This window comes from Canis lupus, chromosome 1, assembly GCF_048164855.1.
Source record: "Canis lupus baileyi chromosome 1, mCanLup2.hap1, whole genome shotgun sequence".
Lineage (NCBI taxonomy): Eukaryota > Metazoa > Chordata > Mammalia > Carnivora > Canidae > Canis > Canis lupus.
The window spans coordinates 43,832,065-43,850,389 of record NC_132838.1 but is presented as its reverse complement, the minus strand read 5'-3'; the positions used below and the strand labels follow the sequence as shown (position 1 = coordinate 43,850,389).

Genomic DNA, 18,325 nt, shown 5'->3' with positions numbered 1-18,325 from the left:
GTGATGCGGAACATTTTCTCATGTGCTTGTTGGCCATGTCTATGTCTTCCTCTGTGAGATTTCTCTTCATGTCTTTTGCCCATTTCATTATTGGATTGTTCCTTTGCTGTTGAGTTTAATAAGTTCTTTATAGATCTTGGAAACGAGCCCTTTATCTAATACATCATTTGCAAATATCTTCTCCCATTCTGTAGGTTGTCTTTGAGTTTTGTGGACTGTATCCTTTGCTGTGCAAAAGCTTCTTATCTTGATGAAGTCCCAATAGTTCATTTTTGCTTTTGTTTCTTTTGCCTTCGTGGATGTATCTTGCAAAAAGTTACTGTGGCTGAGTTCAAAAAGGGTGTTGCCTGTGTTCTCCTCTAGGATTTTGATGGAATCTTGTCTCACATTTAGATCTTTAATCCATTTTGAGTTTATCTCACTGTCTTGATGACCACAGCTTTGTAGTACAACCTGAAATCTGGCATGGTGATGACCCCAGATATGGTTTTCTTTTTTAAAATTCCCCTGGCTATTCGGGGTCTTTTCTGATTCCACACAAATCTTAAGATGATTTGTTCCAACTCTCTGAAGAAAGTCCATGGTATTTTGATAGGGATTGCATTAAATGTGTAAATTGCCCTGGGTAACATTGACATTTTCACAATATTAATTCTTCCAATCCATGAGCATGGAATATTTTTCCATCTCTTTGTGTCTTCCTCAATTTCTTTCAGAAGTGTTCTGTAGTTTTTAGGGTATAGATCCTTTACCTCTTTGGTTAGGTTTATTCCTAGGTCTCTTATGCTTTTGGGTGCAATTGTAAATGGGATTGACTCCTTAATTTCTCTTTCTGCAGTCTCATTGTTAGTGTATAGAAATGCCACTGACTTCTGGGCATTGATTTTGTATCCTACCACACTGCCGAATTGCTGTATGAGTTCTAGCAATGTTGGGGTGGAGTCTTTTGGGTTTTCTACGTACAGTATCATGTCATCGGCGAAAAGGGAGAGTTTGACTTCTTCTTTGCCAATTTGAATGCCTTTTATTTCTTTTTGTTGCTTGATTGCTGAGGCTAGGACTTCTAGTAATATGATGAATAGCAGTGGTGAGAGTGGGCATCCTTGTTGGGTTCCTGATATAGGGAAAAGGCCTCCAGTGTTTCCCCATTGAGAATTATATTTGCTGTGGGCTTTTAGTAGATGGCTTTTAAGATGCTGAGGAATGTTCCCTCTATCCCTACACTCTGAAGAGTTTTGATCAGGAATGGATGCTGTATTTTGTCAAATGCTTTCTCTGCATCCAATGAGAGGATCATATGGTTCTTGGTTTTTCTCTTGCTGATATGATCAATCACATTGATTGCTTTACGAGTGTTGAACCAGCCTTGCATCCCGGGGATAAATCCCACTTGCTCATGGTGAATAATCTTCATAATGTATTGTTGTATCCTATTGGCTAGTATCTTGTTGAGAATTTTTGCATCCATGTTCATCAGGGATATTGGTGTATAATTCTCCTTTTTGGTGGGGTCTTTGTCTGGTTTTGGAATTAAGGTGATGCTGGCCTCATTGAACAAGTTTGGAAGTACTCCATCTCTTTTTATCTTTCCAAAGAGCTTTAGTAGAATAGGTATTCTTTCTTCTTTAAACATTTGATAGAATTCCCCTGGGAAGCCATCTGACCCTGGACTTTTGTGTCTTGGGAGGTTTTTGATGACTGCTTCAATTTCCTCCCTGGTTATTGGCCTGTTCAGGTTTTCTATTTCTTCCTGTTCCAGTTTTAGTAGTTTGTGGTTTTCCAGAAATATGTCCATTTCTTCTAGATTGCCTAATTTATTGGCGTAAAGCTGCTCATAATAAGTTTTTAAGATCGATTGTATTTCCTTGGTTTTGGTGGTGATCTCTCCTTTCTCATTCATGATTTTATTAATTTGAGTCTTTCTCTCTTCTTTTTAATGAGGCTGGCTAATGGTTTATCTATCTTATTAATTCTTTCAAAGAACCAACTCCTGGTTTTGTTAATCTGTTCCACAGTTCTTCTGGTCTGTATTTCATGGAGTTCTGCTTGAATCTTTATTAATTCTCTTCTTCTGCTGGGTGTAGGATCTATTTTCTGTTTTTTCTCCAGCTCCTTTAGGTGCAAGATTAGCTTTTGTATTTGAGTTCTTTCCAGTTTTTGGATGGATGCTTGCACTGCGATGTATTTCCCCCTCAGGACTGCTTTTGCTATATCCAAAGATTTTGAATGGTTGTATCTTCATTCTCATTAGTTTCCATGAATCTTTTTAATTCTTCCCTAATTTCCTGGTTGACCCTTTCATCCTTTAGCAGGATGGTCCTTAACTTCCATGTGCTTGAAATCCTTCCAAACTTCTTCTTGTGATTTAGTTCTAATTTCAAAGCATTATGGTCTGAAAATATGCAAGGGACGATCCCAATCTTTTGGTATTGGTTCAGACCTGATTTGTGACCCAGAATGTGGTTTATTCTGGAGAAAGTTCCATGTGCACTTGAGAAGAATGTGTATTCAGTTGCATTTGGATGTAAAATTCTGTAATAATCTGTGAAATCCATCTGGTCCAGTGTAGCATTTAAAGCTCTTGTTTCTTTGGAGATGTTGTGCTTAGAATATCTGTCGATTGTAGAAAGCACTACATTCAAGTCACCAAGTATAAGTGTATTATTATCTAAGTAGGTCTTAACTTTGGTTATTAATTGATTGATATACTTGGCAGCTCCCACATTCAGGGCATAAATATTCATGATTGTTAGGCCCCCTTGTTGGATAGATCCTTTAAATATGATATAGTGTCCCTCTTCATCTCTTACTACAGTCTTTGTGATAAACTTTAATTTATCTGATATAAGGATGGCTACCCCTGCTTTCTTTTGAGGACCATTTGAATGGTAAATGGTTCTCCAACCTTTTATTTTCAGGCTGTAGGTGTCCTTAGGTCTAAAATGAGTCTCTTGTAGACAGCAAATAGATGGGTCTTGCTTTTTTATCCAGTCTGAAACCCTGCGCCTTTTGATGGGGTCATTAAGCCCATTCACGTTCAGAGTTACTATTGAAAGATATGAATTTAGTGTCATCATGTTACCTATTCAGTCCCTGTTTTTGTGGAGTTTCCTTGGACTTCCTCTTTCTATTACAGAGTCCCCCTTAGTATTTCTTGCAGAGCTGGTTTGGTGGTCACATATTCTTTCAGTTTCTGCCTATCTTGGAAGCTCTTTATCTCTCCTTCTATTCTGAATGAGAGCTTTGCTGGATAAAGTATTCTTGGCTGCATGTTCGTCTCATTTAGGACCCTGAATATATCCTGCCAGCCCTTTCAGGCCTTCCAGGTCTCTGTGGAGAGGTCTGCTGTTAATCTAATATTTCTCCCTATAAAAGTTAGAGATTTCTTGTCTCTTGCTGCTTTAAGGATCTTCTCTTTATCTTTGGAATTTGCAAGCTTCACTATTAAATGTCAAGGTGTTGAGCAGTTTCTATTGATTTTGGGAGGAAATCTCTCTATTTCCTGGATCTGAATGCCTGTTTCCCTTCCCAGGTTAGGAAAGTCTCAGCTATGATTTGTTCAAATACATATTCTGGACCTCTGTCCCTTTCGGCACCCTCGGGAACCCCAATTAAATGTAGATTTTTCCGTCTGAGGGTGTCATTTATTTCCCTTAACCTATCCTCATGATCTTTTAATTGTTTTTCTCTTTTTTCCTCAGTTTCCCTCCTTGCCATCAACTTTTCTTCTATGTCACTCGTTCTACCTCTTTAACCCTTGTCATTAGGACCTCCAGTTTGGATTGCATCTCATTTAATTGATTTTTAATTTTGGTCTGATTAGATCTAAATTCTGCGGTCATGAAGTCTCTTGAATCCTTTATGCTTTTTTCTAGAGCCACCTAGTAGCTTTATAATAGTGCTTCTGAATTGGCTTTCTGACACTGAATTGTAATCCAAGTTTTGTAACTCTGTGTGAGAGAGGACTGTTTACAATTCTTTCTTTTGAGGTGAGTTTTTCCTTCTAGTCATTTTGCTCTAGTGCAGAGTGGCCAAAAACAAGTAGTTAAAAAGGGAGAAAAAGAGAGATTAAAGAAGAAGAAGAAAGAAGAAGAAGAAGAAGAAGAAGAAGAAGAAGAAGAAGAAGAAGAAGAAGAAGAAAGAAGAAGAAGAAGAAGAAGAAGGAGGAGGAGGAGGAGGAGGAGGAAGAGGAGGAGGAGGAAAAAGAGGGGAAACAAACAGAAAACAAAAAACAAGGGGGAGTATCCTCTGATTGTATATACTGTAAATCCCTCGATTTCTCCTGGAAGTTTCCAGTGCTGCTTGGTTAATAGCTTGTTTTCCCCCCTGTCCTTCTAGCTGCTCTTCTGGGGGGAGGGGCCTGCTGTGCTGATTCTCAGGTGTGTGCACCTGGGGAAGCTGCTCAGCCCCCTGCCAGGTACAGGGCTCAGTGGGAGCTGTCTATCCTGTGAGGCCCCTGCTCAGTCCCAGGCACAAGGTGACACCAGGAGGAACAACCACAGTGGCGGCGGCCAGCTCTCCAGCCCTGGAGTCAGTTCCAGCAGCAACCACCACAGTCTCCCGGTCCACCGGGGCCTGACGCTCCGGGGACGGAGGCGCCGATCTGCACTGCTCAGGGCCACCTGGGGGCAGGAGCGTCCTCGCTGTCCTGTGCCCTCCCGGCCTCTGCCTGTCCCAGGGGGAGTGCCAGATCCTGGGCTGTGTACCCCGGCGCCCTGTGCTCCGGAGCTTGTGCTGCTGGATCGGCTCCCAGGCCGCAGCCCCCTCTGTGCAGAGCCACCTTCGAGCTGCTCCGGGCCCGCGGGGTGTGCGCTGCAGCCCTTTAGGGAGCTCGGCCGGGGGTGTGGCCTGCTCTCCCTAGGGCGCAGGTGTCTGTTAGTGCCCCTGGGAGCCTGAGGGCATCCCCGCCCCTCCTGGGGTCCTGCTCCAACACCCTGCAAGTGCCTTTCCCTCCGGGAAGGTTGGTGAAGCTCCTGCTTCTCCAGGGCTGGGCTCTCTGGTCCTGGGGGCGCTGGCCCCGGCCTTAGCGGCTCCTCGCGGGCCCCTCCCCCCTTGGAGGCTTTTTTATTTATTTTTTTCCGTCTTCCTACCTTGATAGAAGCGCTAATTCTTCTCACTGTAGCATTCCAGCTGTTCTCTCTTTAAATCTCAGACCAAATTCATAGGTTTTCGGGATGATTTGAAAATTATCTAGGTAAGTTGGTGGGGACAGGTGACTTGGGGACCCTGCTCTTCTGCCATTTCCCCCCCCCCCCGCATTCCTGTCCCCCCTTTAGAACCCTTCAGCTTCACCTGGACAGGGAAGATGGTCTTTGGGACATTAGACGGCCATCTTCCCAGGTTGTCGGTTCTTGAACAAAGTGAACATTCCTTTCCTACCTTCACTTGTCTCTCAAGTATTAATCTTTGAGTGGTGGGCAGCTGAACCTAAGTTTGAAACTTATAACCCATAACCCATGGAACCCATAACATTACTGCCTCATCCACCCATTCATCCACCTTTGCCCCAAACACTCTCTTTGCCTGTTGAAGAGTACTATGCAATGCAAATGTCAGCCCTGCCCCTGGTGTATCATTCATTTGCTCTTCATCTAAAGGGTATGAATCAAGCAAAATCTCCCTTTACCTAATCAGCAGATTTCTTGTTCTTCCATTCCTTTCAGCGTGCAAACATGTTTTTGATATTTCTCCCCCATAAAAACAAATTACTTGATCTCTTCCCCCCCGGCCCCCGCCAGATCCCTCCCCTCTTCTTTGCTCTTCTAAGCAGGAAGACACCTCAGAGTCATCAGTATTCACAATATAGACATCCCTCTCCCCATTCTTTTAGATCCATTCCAACCCGGTTTTATCCACATTATTCCACCAATACTATTTTTGTGAAGGCTTATGATGACAGCCAATTCTGTTAATAGTTGCCCAACTGCTTCAAATAAAACTAGACTTTTGCTATGACTTGGGATGTCCCTATGAGGCTTGATTCCTCATAACCTCTCTCTTACATTATGTTTCTGTCATTTGCACCACTTAAAGCCAAATTGGCCTCCTGTCTGCCTAAAATATTAAATAAGTCCCCATTTAAGGGCTTTTGCATCTGGAATTCCCTTTGCCTAGAATGTTCTTCCCAAAGAGATTCTCAACTAATTTCACCATTTCTTTCAGGGCTCTTCTCAAATTCACCTTCTTGTGATGTTTCCTATAGAAACTTTAAAGTTTCAACCTTCTTTTTTTAACACTTCACATCCTCTTTCCCTGCATTATTGTTTTTCCCTTCACACCTTTAACTTTCTACTATAATATGTATTTTACTTAACTATGTCATTTATCATCTGTTTCCCTCAATAGAATGTGAGCTATGTGGGTAGGAATTTGTCTATTTTGTTCACTGTTATGTTGTCAGAACTTAGAACAGTGTAGGACACATAAATATTTGTTTAAGAAATCAATAAATGAATCTGATTTTACACAGTGGCACATATAGATCTGCTAATGATGCCTTCTTCCTTTGAAAGGCTTTCTTTACTTGTTTTCCAGAACTACACACTTTCTCATTAGCATGGTCACTAGTCCAATATGACTCATGTCCTTATAAAATGGGGAATTTTGGAGACACATACACAGGGATGACACCACTTGAAGATCAAGATCAAGACCTAGGTGATGCGTCTATAAACCAAAGACTGCCAACAAACCATCAGAAGCCAAGGAGAGTCACGGATCAGATTCTCCCTCCTATTACTCAGGAGGAAACAATCCAGCCAACATCTTGCACAGACTTTTGCCTCCAGAACTGAGACAATAAATTTCTATTGCTTTTAACCCAGTCTGTGTCACCCTGTTATGGCAGGCCAAGTTAATTAATACACCCAGGGGTTATGTGTTGTGTTTCTTTTTAAGCTACATTTAGTCCCTTGATGATCTCACAATTTGTGTCTTTAAATCCTATTTCTATCCTGAAGTCTTCCAACCTTTGACCTGCAACCCCACACGTCCTCAGAACCCGTCAGGTATATAACATGTCCAAAGCTAAACCCATCCTCCCCTGGAACCACCCACCTCCTCAATATTTTTCATTCTAGTTCATAGCCCTTATTCTTCAATTGCTCAGGAATTTACCTTGGAATCATTTTGGACTTTTCCATATCTTCAAACTATTAGCAAAAAATCTGATTCCACTTTTGAAACATATGCAGACTCCACTTCTCACCACCTGCACTGTGTAAACCCTGGTCACCACTATCATCATTTGCCTGATTTATAGCAATAAAATCCTCCTCCTGCTTCCCCTCCTCAGCACCCCTTCACCCTATTCCCAACACAGCAGCCAGAATGATCCTGTTAAAATGCAGTTCAGATAATATTACACCATTATCTAAAACTCAGCCACATCTCCTCATCTCACTGCTAAATCCTTGTGGTGGCCTGTGAGGTCCCACAAGGTCTTTAGTAACCTCCCTGATCTCATGTCCTCTGTCCAGTCCAGTATGGCTGTCACATTGCTCCAGCCATACTGGCTTCCTTGCTGTCCAATAAGCCAGGATTTGCCCCTCACTTGCACTTGCTGTTCCCTCTGCCCAGAACACTCATCTCTCAGATCTCTAAACTCCACGTCATATTCATTTGATCAATATTTCTTAAAGAAATAGGGACTAAATTGAAAAGACTTACATTAATAAGATAAAAATAAAATTCTTAGATTCACACTCAAATTGTACTACAATTATGTCCTCATTTGATCTTTACAAGCTTCTTATGTGCAAATAACATCTAGAAGTTTTTGGTTTTCACTGTAGTACTTTGCCTAGAAAGTTCACCTAATAAATATTTAATGCTATGCAAAATCAGAAATGAGCAAAAGATACAATTAGTCCAATTCACTTCAACTTGTGTAAAGTGCTTTGCATTTACTGGTAGTTCTATACTAGTCTCTCCATATATATGCATTTGTTCTAATTGTAGCAAATGAACTTGAACAAAATTTTGCCTTGTGATGATAATTTTGCCTTGTGAGGGTCTATTGACTCTTACCTTCTTTATCATTTCTTTAAGGCTTATGGTAGGAATTTAAGATCCATAGCCTGAGACTTCTAAAAAAAAATTCCCACAGAAGTCTATCTTTCATTATTTTATAAGAACCCCAGTTTTTAGTAGGGCACATGACTATCCAGAAAAAAAAAAACAAACAAACTAAACAGCCTGATTTACAAATGAGTCTGATCATAAAACTATGTTCTAGTCAGTGGGATTGTTAGCAAAAATATCAGTGAAAAGGGAACCTGCATGAACTCTTTGTCTCTCTTTTTCCTATGCTCTTTCTTCCATCCTACTGCCTAGAATGTAGTGATGATGACTGGAATGCTGGCTGCGATTTTCATGATGAGGAGAGGTTTAGATTTCTGAGGGCTTCATGGAGCAGTACCTTCAAACTAACCTACGATATTTCCCTTTTGGTGTAATGTAAGAAAAAAACTTCTGTCATATTTAAGTCACTATTTTAGAACTCTCACACAGAATCAACATAGTCCTACCTCAAACATCACAAAACTATCTAATGCTTGGAACTTGAGAGCGAACATGAGTTACCACTGCATCATTTAACAGAATCAGAACAATAGAAAGTGTCTGCAATGATAATCAAAGTTCTTTATTTTTTCTATTTAATTTCCTACAATCCTTTTGGAAAAATAGTCATGTCTCCAAATGTACTTTCACTGAATGAAGCTGAGGACCAAAGCATTATTTGAGTAATTATGGAAAAAATTTATTACTGAAAAACAAAAGTTCCATTCAGTTTCCATTTTACACATATTTCACACAAGCAGAAAAGAAAGGTCCAATGTCAGAAACAGAGGTCATTCTCTTTCACTTAAACATCACAACAGAAGAGAGCATTTGGCAATTAGAGATCCAGATTAGAGAGGTTTTAAATCTTATTCAAATTAAATGATGCCTAAAAATGTGAAAATGTATACCACTTTCTGAAAATCTGTTTTGAAGAATGTCTTTTTATCTTTGTTGTTAGTTTTCTCTTGGACATTTTGCAGTTTATTTAACACAGCTTCCTAGCTGCTTAGCATTCAAATTTAGACACACTGATTATGTGCTCCATGCTTCTGAATAGTTAAGTATGCTCTATAAATACACACATCATTTGTGCTCTATTACTCTCCCCCAAAGCTTCACAAAATTGGCATTAACCTAGTATTTACTTATCACTAAATATATTTTTGTTAGAAAGGATACACAGCATATGAAATTACATAATCTTTATGAGTCAAAGACAAATTTTAGAACTCCCAAATAATATTTACAATGTAAACATCACAGTTATTACATTAGGATAAAACAAATCACAACATTCACAACACTATATATTTTATTTGGTTTTGATATTGAAGTTGTTTTCTTGAATTACTTATGTAGAACTCAAAATATAATTACTTCTATCGTTTTCCTTCACGAATTCTGAAAAAGAAAGAATTGGTGTTTTAAGCATAAAAATATTTTTATTGGGCACCCCGGGTTGCTCAGCGGTTTAGCACTGCCTGCAGCCCAGGGCCTGATCCTGGAGACCTGGGATCGAGTCCCATGTCAGGCTCCCTGTGCCTGTGTCTCTGCCTCTCTCTCTATCTGTGTGTCTATCATGAATAAATAAATAAAATCTTTTAAAAATACATTTTTATTTACAGCATCTTAGTTTCCTTCATTCTTCCACTGACTTTGTCACATCTATTTCCCTTTGTGAATAGCCTGTCATTACAGGAAATCACGTTCTGGAATATCAGGAACTCATATTCCAAAGGACTGATTATCAGAAAGGGAACTGAGATGTGAAGAGATGCTTTAATTAGTCATTTTAAGTATCCATTTGTAATTTCCACATGGTTGACACACAGGATTTCCCATTAAAAGAAGTTGTCCAAAGTTACCCATTCAGAAAAGAAAATAAGGGAGGGTGGAATCTCATAAATGATCTTGCGGCTTGCAAAAGATAAAATGATGAAACCTCCTTTATATTTTAGTGCCTCTTGTATTTCTTAATTAAATGAAATAGACTACTTCTTTGTAAACTTTTTTTTCAAGAAGCTATATGTGATTTTTCTTCTTTGAGCAAAGGGACTTGTTTCTCTGAAATGTCTATACATGATAAAGAGTGAGCAAGTGCAGGACACTGAGCATCTGTCTCTCTTAGTGGACAAAAGTAACCAATCAGGGGGGTGTCTCCCACTTGATGATTCTCACAAAAACCTTAGATCCCTGCTCCAGGAACTTCAGTATAACCATGGATTGCCTTCCCTCTGAGCATGTTTCTATTTTAGTCTCCTTGACCTAGTCAGAGATTGTAGTCCAGTCTACCTTTAGGTTTTACAAATAAACTATTGTAACAGCAGCTCCCATTCATTTTACATATCATCTGTGGCTGCTTTCATGCTACAAGGGCAGAGTTTGAGTAGTTGTAACAGAAACCATATAACTGACAAAGCCAAAAATATTTACTCAGTAACCTTTTATAGAGAAAGTTTACCAACCTCTGATACAATGATGACATAAAATTCCTTTAGGCATTGGCCAAATATAAATATGTTTTTATGAGCTAATGTAGACATAACTCAGGAGAATTACATCTTGTATCCATATGTACATAAAAGCAACTGGGATAACAAGCTTATCACTTAACAAAGGAAAAGTCTACTCGTGTTTTCTTTGTTCAAAAAATATTTGAATATAAATAGTATTGGATCGTAGCACCTACATTCACTATATAGGTAAGAGAAGCTGAATTTAACTTCGCTGCATGAAGCTTGCTATGGTTCAAGGAATTAAATTAGACCGAATGCCTTGGTATTTTCATAAAAAGGAACCATGCTGCAGTTTTGGGGTATTTCTCTGTATACTAAATGAGGTGTTAACTGTCATTTATAGGGCTAACCCTTAAATTAATAAAAGCAACATGGGTTGAGTCTCAAGAAAAAAAAACAGTTTTTCTGATTAGTATGAGTCAGATTCTTCTGTTTTATATCTCGACAGGTTAGGAATAAGTCTGAGTAAATTAGGAGTACCATGCAGGTAGCAAACTGTTGGCCCATTGTGAGCCTTCTCTTCCTTGCTATCAGAGCACTGCATGAATCATTTTAAGCTGTTTACTGGGTGGGAGTCCACTTCAGATAGAAGTGTCCTTTTCTATAAGGTCTCATTGTGAGAACTCTAAGCTGTTTTTTACCAAGTGACTCTTAACTATTCAAATAATTAGATGTTTGCTCTCAGAATAAAATAAAAATAAGAATACAAAGATACACCTACCACTGGGAAGTTGTCAGCAGCTTTGCTTCAAAGAGCTTTCCATTATTTTTCTAGCTCTTCAGGAAAGTCAGGTGATTCTCCCTCACTGCTGCAGACCAGAAAAAGAAAAGTGTGCATGTGAAGGCTCTTAAATGAGAAAGCTTCCAAGGAACTAATGATGCATAACTTTTGCTGTTCTTTGGTTTCTATAAAGTGCACTGAGGACTAACCAATTATCTTTGAGGTTAGCTATTAACTAAGATTGTCCTTAAAGTGTCTAAAATTATTTTTACAGAATTATGATCTAGCCGGCAAAGGCATTAATCTTCCCTGATCTTGCCCAAGCAATATTGTTCTTAATGCTCACCATCTAAACAAAAATAATTGGAATAAAAAGAGAGAGCATCCCACTTTCTATTTATTATAATCCAATACTTATACACATAGAGAGACATGGGTCTCATAGAATATTCAAATACAAAAGAACTCATGGCTTAATTTGGTAAAATAAAGGTATTGACTATGCATATGAAAGGAGTTCCTTGTGATGTCAAATTGCTAATTGACTGCACTTTAAAATCTTAAAAAAACCGGCATTTCTGGGGGTGCCAATGTGGCTCAGTGGGTTTCTGCTCAGGTCATGAGATTGAGCTCCACAGTAGATTCTAGGCTCAACACTGTCTAAGATTCTCTCCTTTGCTCCTCCCCCTCAAATAAATAAAATCTTAAAAAACCTAAAAAACAAAATACTAGTACTTCTGATAAAACTTGTTCCCAGATTCAGAGTAGATGTCTCCACAGTCTCTTTCTTCATACTGGATGCACAGTAGAGTCGAGTGGGGAGCTCCTAAAAAAATACCCCAATGCCTAGGTACTAATTTTCTGGCAGTTGGTTTTGGGTAAGGCATACATCAAGATCTTAAAAACTCTCCAGGGTAGTCTAATGTCAGCCAAGGTTGAACATTACTGCTTCACAGAGTGTAGACAGTGAGATAGATTGATAAATAACTCTTCTTATGTAGCTTTTATTTCTGAACCCATTTACAATTTCTCATTTTAGCAAGTTCTCTGTTTTTTTACCTCCTCTTCCCATTCAGAATTGAGTTCAGGTATTTCTTTACAGCCATTTGTTTTCGAAGGCGGGTATAGTTGTCAGTGAACACTGCATCTGAGTGGCGTTTGATTGGTCCCTGGTCTTCTGAGATGTTATTGCTAAAGAATACAGGGAAAGGAAATCAAAGAGTTTTAATAAGAAATGGTAAATATGCCAAAGTTCCAAATTTCTTGGAGTCAGATAAAAAAGAATTCCAATGCCCAGTGTCTTTTCTACTACAAAAAGACTGAAATGAAAATATATCTAAGCCTAAGTATAAGGGAGCAATGAATACTCCAACATATTTTGGTACTTACTGGGAACCTTAACACACATTTTGTACTAATTGAGCAAATAATTTATTTTTAAAAAAGGAAAATGGTTGAAGTTGTGTTCTGCTTCATTGGGAGGAAAATTTCTTTAAAAATACATTCTTTATAAGCTTTGCCACCCTGAATAGTGCCATATAAATATTCAGCAATTGGCCATTTAAAGAAAGAACTTCCAAGGCTTGGTTGATCAGGAATTAAAAAACAAATACTGTGGTAAATATTAAAATTTGATTCAGTTTATATTATGTCTTTTTTTTACTGTGTCTAGTTCAATTTGATTGCAGATTTATAAATGATTGACATTTAAGAAAAATAAGTATGCCAATGAGTAATAGGATATCACTAAAAAGTCTATTTCCCTAATCCATGGGCCTGTATATTTTATTTAAGAATATAAATTGTTTTTCAATTAAATTGCACATCATCAAGAGTTAGTAAGTAAGTAAAGTGTTAACAGTGAAAAACAATAACTTGCAGATTAAATAATCATAATGTGTTTGATAAAAATAATAAATCATCTTTACCCAACTCGTTTTCCAATAAGGGACTCAAGGTATTTTTTGGCAGAAAGCTGACCCAAAAGTCTACTAAAGTCACTGGTGAAAACTCCATCAGCATGTCTGGCATTCCTAAAAGAAGAAGGATAGCCATTATTTCTTAAATAATTTCTTAAAATATTATTTTGCCTCATTAAATAGGAAAGAAATGTATTAGCAGCTATTTGAAAGCTTCTCATGCAAACTTAAGTGCAAAAAAAGTCTTCTTGACTACCTAATAAGATATATTTTCTAATCACTTATATTGAGATATATATTTCTAGCACAAAACTTTGAAAAACTAAAGAATTTAAATTTTAGAAGTATGTCTCCATATTAATTGAATTAAACTAATTCTCCAATAGCTGGGAAAAATAATATATTTAAATGAGTTTTCCTTATTTATTAATGGTGCTTTGTTTCTTCTACTCTGAATAAAGATATATACAAGGAGAAACTATTCTGATTTTTAGCAAAAAGCTTATTATATGTTTTGCTATTTCTCCTGTCAACATATTTGGAAACAAAATCTTTTAAGATAGAGAGGCCCATAGGGACTGTTAGCCAACTTTCCCATCCAAATCAGGAATTTTTACACTTTGCCTTCCATATAGAGCTACTCTGTCTATACCTGAATTGTTCACTCTGTTAAGTGAAGGATTTGTTGATTCTAGCTTGTTGCAATCTCTCTACATGAAAATCATGTACAGCTGCTAGAGCTTCAGTAAATCAGGTTGCATGAAGCAATGGCATATGGAAACCTCTAACATTGTACTGTAGGAATAGCTTCATAATGACACAAAAGGTGAAACATTTATATTTCAAAACCTACTTTCTAAAAATAAATCTCAATAAAAAAGAAACTCACCTGGATACATCATAATAGGGTGTGTCATTCTCAGCTAGTGCATTTTGCAAGATGTCAGCATCTACTTTTAAGGAAACTTGATCAGGTTCATTTGCTCCTTCGAGTGGCATTCTTTCATCCAACCTATTAGGAAACAGACAGGAGAACCATAATCTATTCCATTCTCAGAAGATAATGCTTATGTTTTACAATCATCGGAAATAAGATACTCAATAATCTTGAGAAGAATTACCCGTTCCCAGTATATGGATAGCATTAGTTAGATTTACTGGCTTCTATGGTTTAGAGTATAAATAGTGGAATTTTTTTTAGCCCATATAACTGATGCCATGCAACTTTTACAAGCTATTTGTAGTAAACATAAGAGTTACTGAGTTCAATCCTATCAGTGCATTAAGCAAAGTACATTCTGTTGGTGATAGCTTCAGTTTGCAAAGTTTTTCACAGATAGAAAGATTTTGTATGAAATAGAAACTGCAAAAAATTTAAGTATTCAATATGAAAACTGGGAGCAATTCTTGTATTTGTTGGTGTTTAGTATCATTTGTCGAACATTTCTCAAGAGGTGGATATTAATTGCCTTTCTTTCTCTAGCTCTATCAGCTTTAATCTGAAGATTCACCTTAGTGTGATGTATTTCTCTGTATTAGTCAAGTACAAAGAATCTCTCCATTTCTGAGTAGTTACTCAAATTCAACAAATTTTGTGGAGTCTTCTTACTTCTGATCTTATGTATTAATACAATTTTAATGAGGGATGCACAATGTTTTCCTGAAAGGCTAAGAATAGTCATGGCTATACATGGAATATGACTATATTTTTTAATGCATGAACATTTTGAACACCAGCACACTATTAAAATTATGAATGCGTTGATTTTCACTATTAGAGTAAACCTCTAAGGAATGTGTCAGTTCCTGGGCACTTGTGCATATTTTGATGATGTAGTAGTTGGTGGAAGTAATAAGCATTCCTCTTTGTATGAAGCCTAGCAATCAATGCAAACAAACTTCAGCATCTTATGATTGTCTGTTATGATATGTGATATAACCATTCAGATAGAATCATTCTATTTGGTTATAAAGCAACATAAGATCTGGCTTTAAGCAGATTTCACAAACACTAATAGCTATGAGATTATTAAGTCTAGGGATCCCTGGGTGGCGCAGCAGTTTGGCGCCTGCCTTTGGCCCAGGGCGCGATCCTGGAGACCCGGGATCGAATCCCACATCGGGATCCCGGTGCATGGAGCCTGCTTCTCCCTCTGCCTGTGTCTCTGCCTCTGTCTCTCTCACTGTGTGCCTATCATAAATTAAAAAAAAAAAAAAAAAAGATTATTAAGTCTATTGAGTAGAAGTCTTCCTTGAAAAAAGAATCAGAAATGGGAAAATGAGCAAAGAAGTGATGATTTTGTTTTTAGATCTAGTGGTGCCTGTACGGTGGAAGGACAAAATCAAACTAATGTAGTTTTCTTTTATTGTTTACTTCCTAAGATAAATTTATTTCAGAGAAAGCTTTAAATAAGAGTTGTGTTGTAATTTATGAATTTGAGACATGAAATACAACATAGAGAACAGTGAAACTAAGAATTTAGGGTTGAAACCAAGTACATTAAAATTCATTCACTGGGGCAGGGCATCTCAGTAGATCAGTTATTCCACAATTCATAATATTGGCCAATTGATTCTGGCTTGATAGGTGTATCTGTTCAGTATGATTGTATTTATGTTTCACTGATTAGCTAATAACCTTAATATTATTTACTGATTGATCTTGAAAATGAACTATAATGAGGCAGGCAACTAAACATCTAATTTTTTCCATCAGAAACTGAATTGAACTGAGATGACAATGGATAAAAGCTCATTACTTATCTAAAACTGGTTTTGAATGAAAAAAAGTCAAATCCTTCTTCCTCCCTGTTTGGAAATGTGATCCACCATATCCTTAAAACGTCATTTACACTGTCTCTCATGCCCTGAAAGTGGCATATATATATATATATATATATATATATATATATATATATATATGATATATAATCATGTTGATCTGATGTTCAAAAAACTTGCTTAACACGTCAACCAAGAGATTTAAATAAATAATACATAACTTTAAAAATTAAGTTGTCCAACATAATATATAGGAAATTCCCAACAGATGAAGAAGGAACGTTGAACTGTCTGAATTGAAAGAATATTTACCTCAGAGCAGAGGGTGCTCCGAAAAGAGGCCATGCCAGCGTGTGGGAGAAGAGCATGCTGACAAGTGTTAGCAGCACAAGTAGCTGGGACTTACTTCTGGTTTCCATCGTGCCTTGAAAGAGAGAGAATCACATCAGCTTTTCCCACCAAAGATATCACCAACAAAGTAATTCTAAGTGTCTAGTAGTCATTTCTGAAGCCTCTTGCAGAGTTTGGAAAAAGTAATTTTCATCTTATAGAAAGAGTTAAACTGCAATATAATTTTTAAGTCAGGAAGATTTTTCTTGGTCACAGCTGCTTGAATAAAACTTAGGGTCCTTTTCAACTGTCTCTCACCAGGCAGAGTTGTGCTAAGTGTATGTGGAATGCCATACCTTCACAGTGCTGGAAGTACTCATGAGAACAATCTTCTTGTAACAGAGTGTTAGCATTCAAGCATTCACATTTAGTATTTTTTCTAACTAAAGAAGCAGTTTAACTTTCTAGTGTCTAGTTAATATAACATTGGAGTATCCTCTATTTAATAATGTGTGTGTCTATTTATGTATATATGTACATATACTTATCAGTATAAAATTATACAAACATTTCTTTTTCCTCTTCTAATTGTAGAGGTTATTAGGAACTTATTTTCTTAAGCCTGATTTGAACAACTTAGTAGTGAAAATTAATATCAAAAATTATTAAACTGGGGATCCTTGGGTGGCTCAATGGTTAAGTGCCTGCCTTTGGCCCAGGGCATGATTCTGGAGTCCTGGGATCAAGTCCCATGTCGGGCTCCCTGCATGGAGCCTGCTTCTCTCTTTCTGCTTGTGTCTCTGCCTCTCTCTCTTTCTCTGTGTCTCTCATGAATAAATAAATAAAATCTTTTAAAAAATTATTAAACTGCATATTACCATTGAAATAATTTTTGCCACAAAAGGAAAAATATGTTAAAAATAGTGTTTGTACTATTTTTTTTACATCTAATCCATTTACAGATTTCATTTCTAAACAGTTCTTACATAGAAAATTAGGAATTTGAGCTTTGATTTTCTTGATGTCTATAAAAATCACAGAATTTAGACTTAAAGAGGAAAAAAATGCTTCCTTGATTCACATAACTTACTTATGAAATAGAACAACACTAAAAAAGCAAGTTGAAACTTGTAAAACAAATGTACCCACTAAACCCTTCAGTCAAAAATGTATATAACAGGTTAAAAAAAACACTTACTTTAATATATTTTAAAAAACAGTATTGAAAAAAAAACAGTATTGAGTAAAAGTATTGAGCATACAGGGCAAAGCAACTTCTAAGGAATTTAGAAAATCCATGAATATATAAGAAATTGAAGCATTTCTACACTTACCAGGTGACCTGAGAAACTGTTCTTTGTTGTTGTAAGGGAGGAACATTATAAAATTCTTTTCAAGAGAGAGAAATATTCAGTATACCCTGGGAAAAGTTTGAAAGCAGGAGCAGGGGAAAAAGGAAGACAGGTAAAGTTTTTACTCACCTTGCCAAGTAGTGTTCCTCAGGAGCTTTCTGTATGGAAGAAGAATATTGGAGCTGTCTTAGGTGCTGAAGTCCTATGAGGCGGAGAAAGGCTCCAGCAGTTCTCTGCCCTCAGAGCTGAACCAGAACTTGGTACTGGCTATGGGTTGGCTATTATTGCCGGCAACTGCTTTTCACTCTACCCTGACCAGCATTTCAAAGCCCATCATTTTATAGGGCTTACACTTAGGGCTGAGCAATCACAAAGCTCTCTGAAAGACGTCACAGTAGTACTCCCACGGGATGAATAAGGCTTGAGTCCTTATTAAATTGTCATTATGTCTGATTTATATAAATTTATAGTGAGTAACTTCAAGACGTAAGATATAAAGAGGAAATTTACTTTTCCTTAAATAAACAATAACAAAAAGGTACCAACCTTAATATGAAATATTTTAATCTTTAATTAGTAATAAGAAAGTAGGAGAATGATTGTTAACCAGGGCCATCGGAGTTCCTTAAGAAAATAAGAGTT

The 18,325-nt window shown here is 37.4% G+C and overlaps 1 protein-coding gene across 2 annotated transcripts; it reads right to left on the bottom strand.

The window, feature by feature from the left end:
• Window positions 1-8,623: 8,623 nt before the first annotated feature.
• VIP (vasoactive intestinal peptide) lies at window positions 8,624-18,029 on the bottom strand. 2 transcript variants are annotated; one of them, XM_072828259.1, is made up of 7 exons: window positions 17,813-18,029; window positions 16,314-16,425; window positions 14,110-14,232; window positions 13,230-13,334; window positions 12,361-12,492; window positions 11,302-11,386; window positions 8,624-9,465 (listed from the first exon to the last, which is right to left on the bottom strand). In XM_072828259.1, exons 2-6 carry the CDS (start codon window positions 16,418-16,420, stop codon window positions 11,344-11,346), a joined length of 510 nt encoding a protein of 169 aa, XP_072684360.1. In that variant the 5' UTR covers window positions 16,421-16,425; window positions 17,813-18,029; the 3' UTR covers window positions 8,624-9,465; window positions 11,302-11,343. The 2 variants fall into 2 exon arrangements, with proteins under 2 accessions (XP_072684360.1, XP_072684352.1); XM_072828251.1 differs by having other exon boundaries at window positions 11,302-11,389; window positions 17,813-18,027.
• Between the last annotated feature and the right edge of the window lie 296 nt (window positions 18,030-18,325).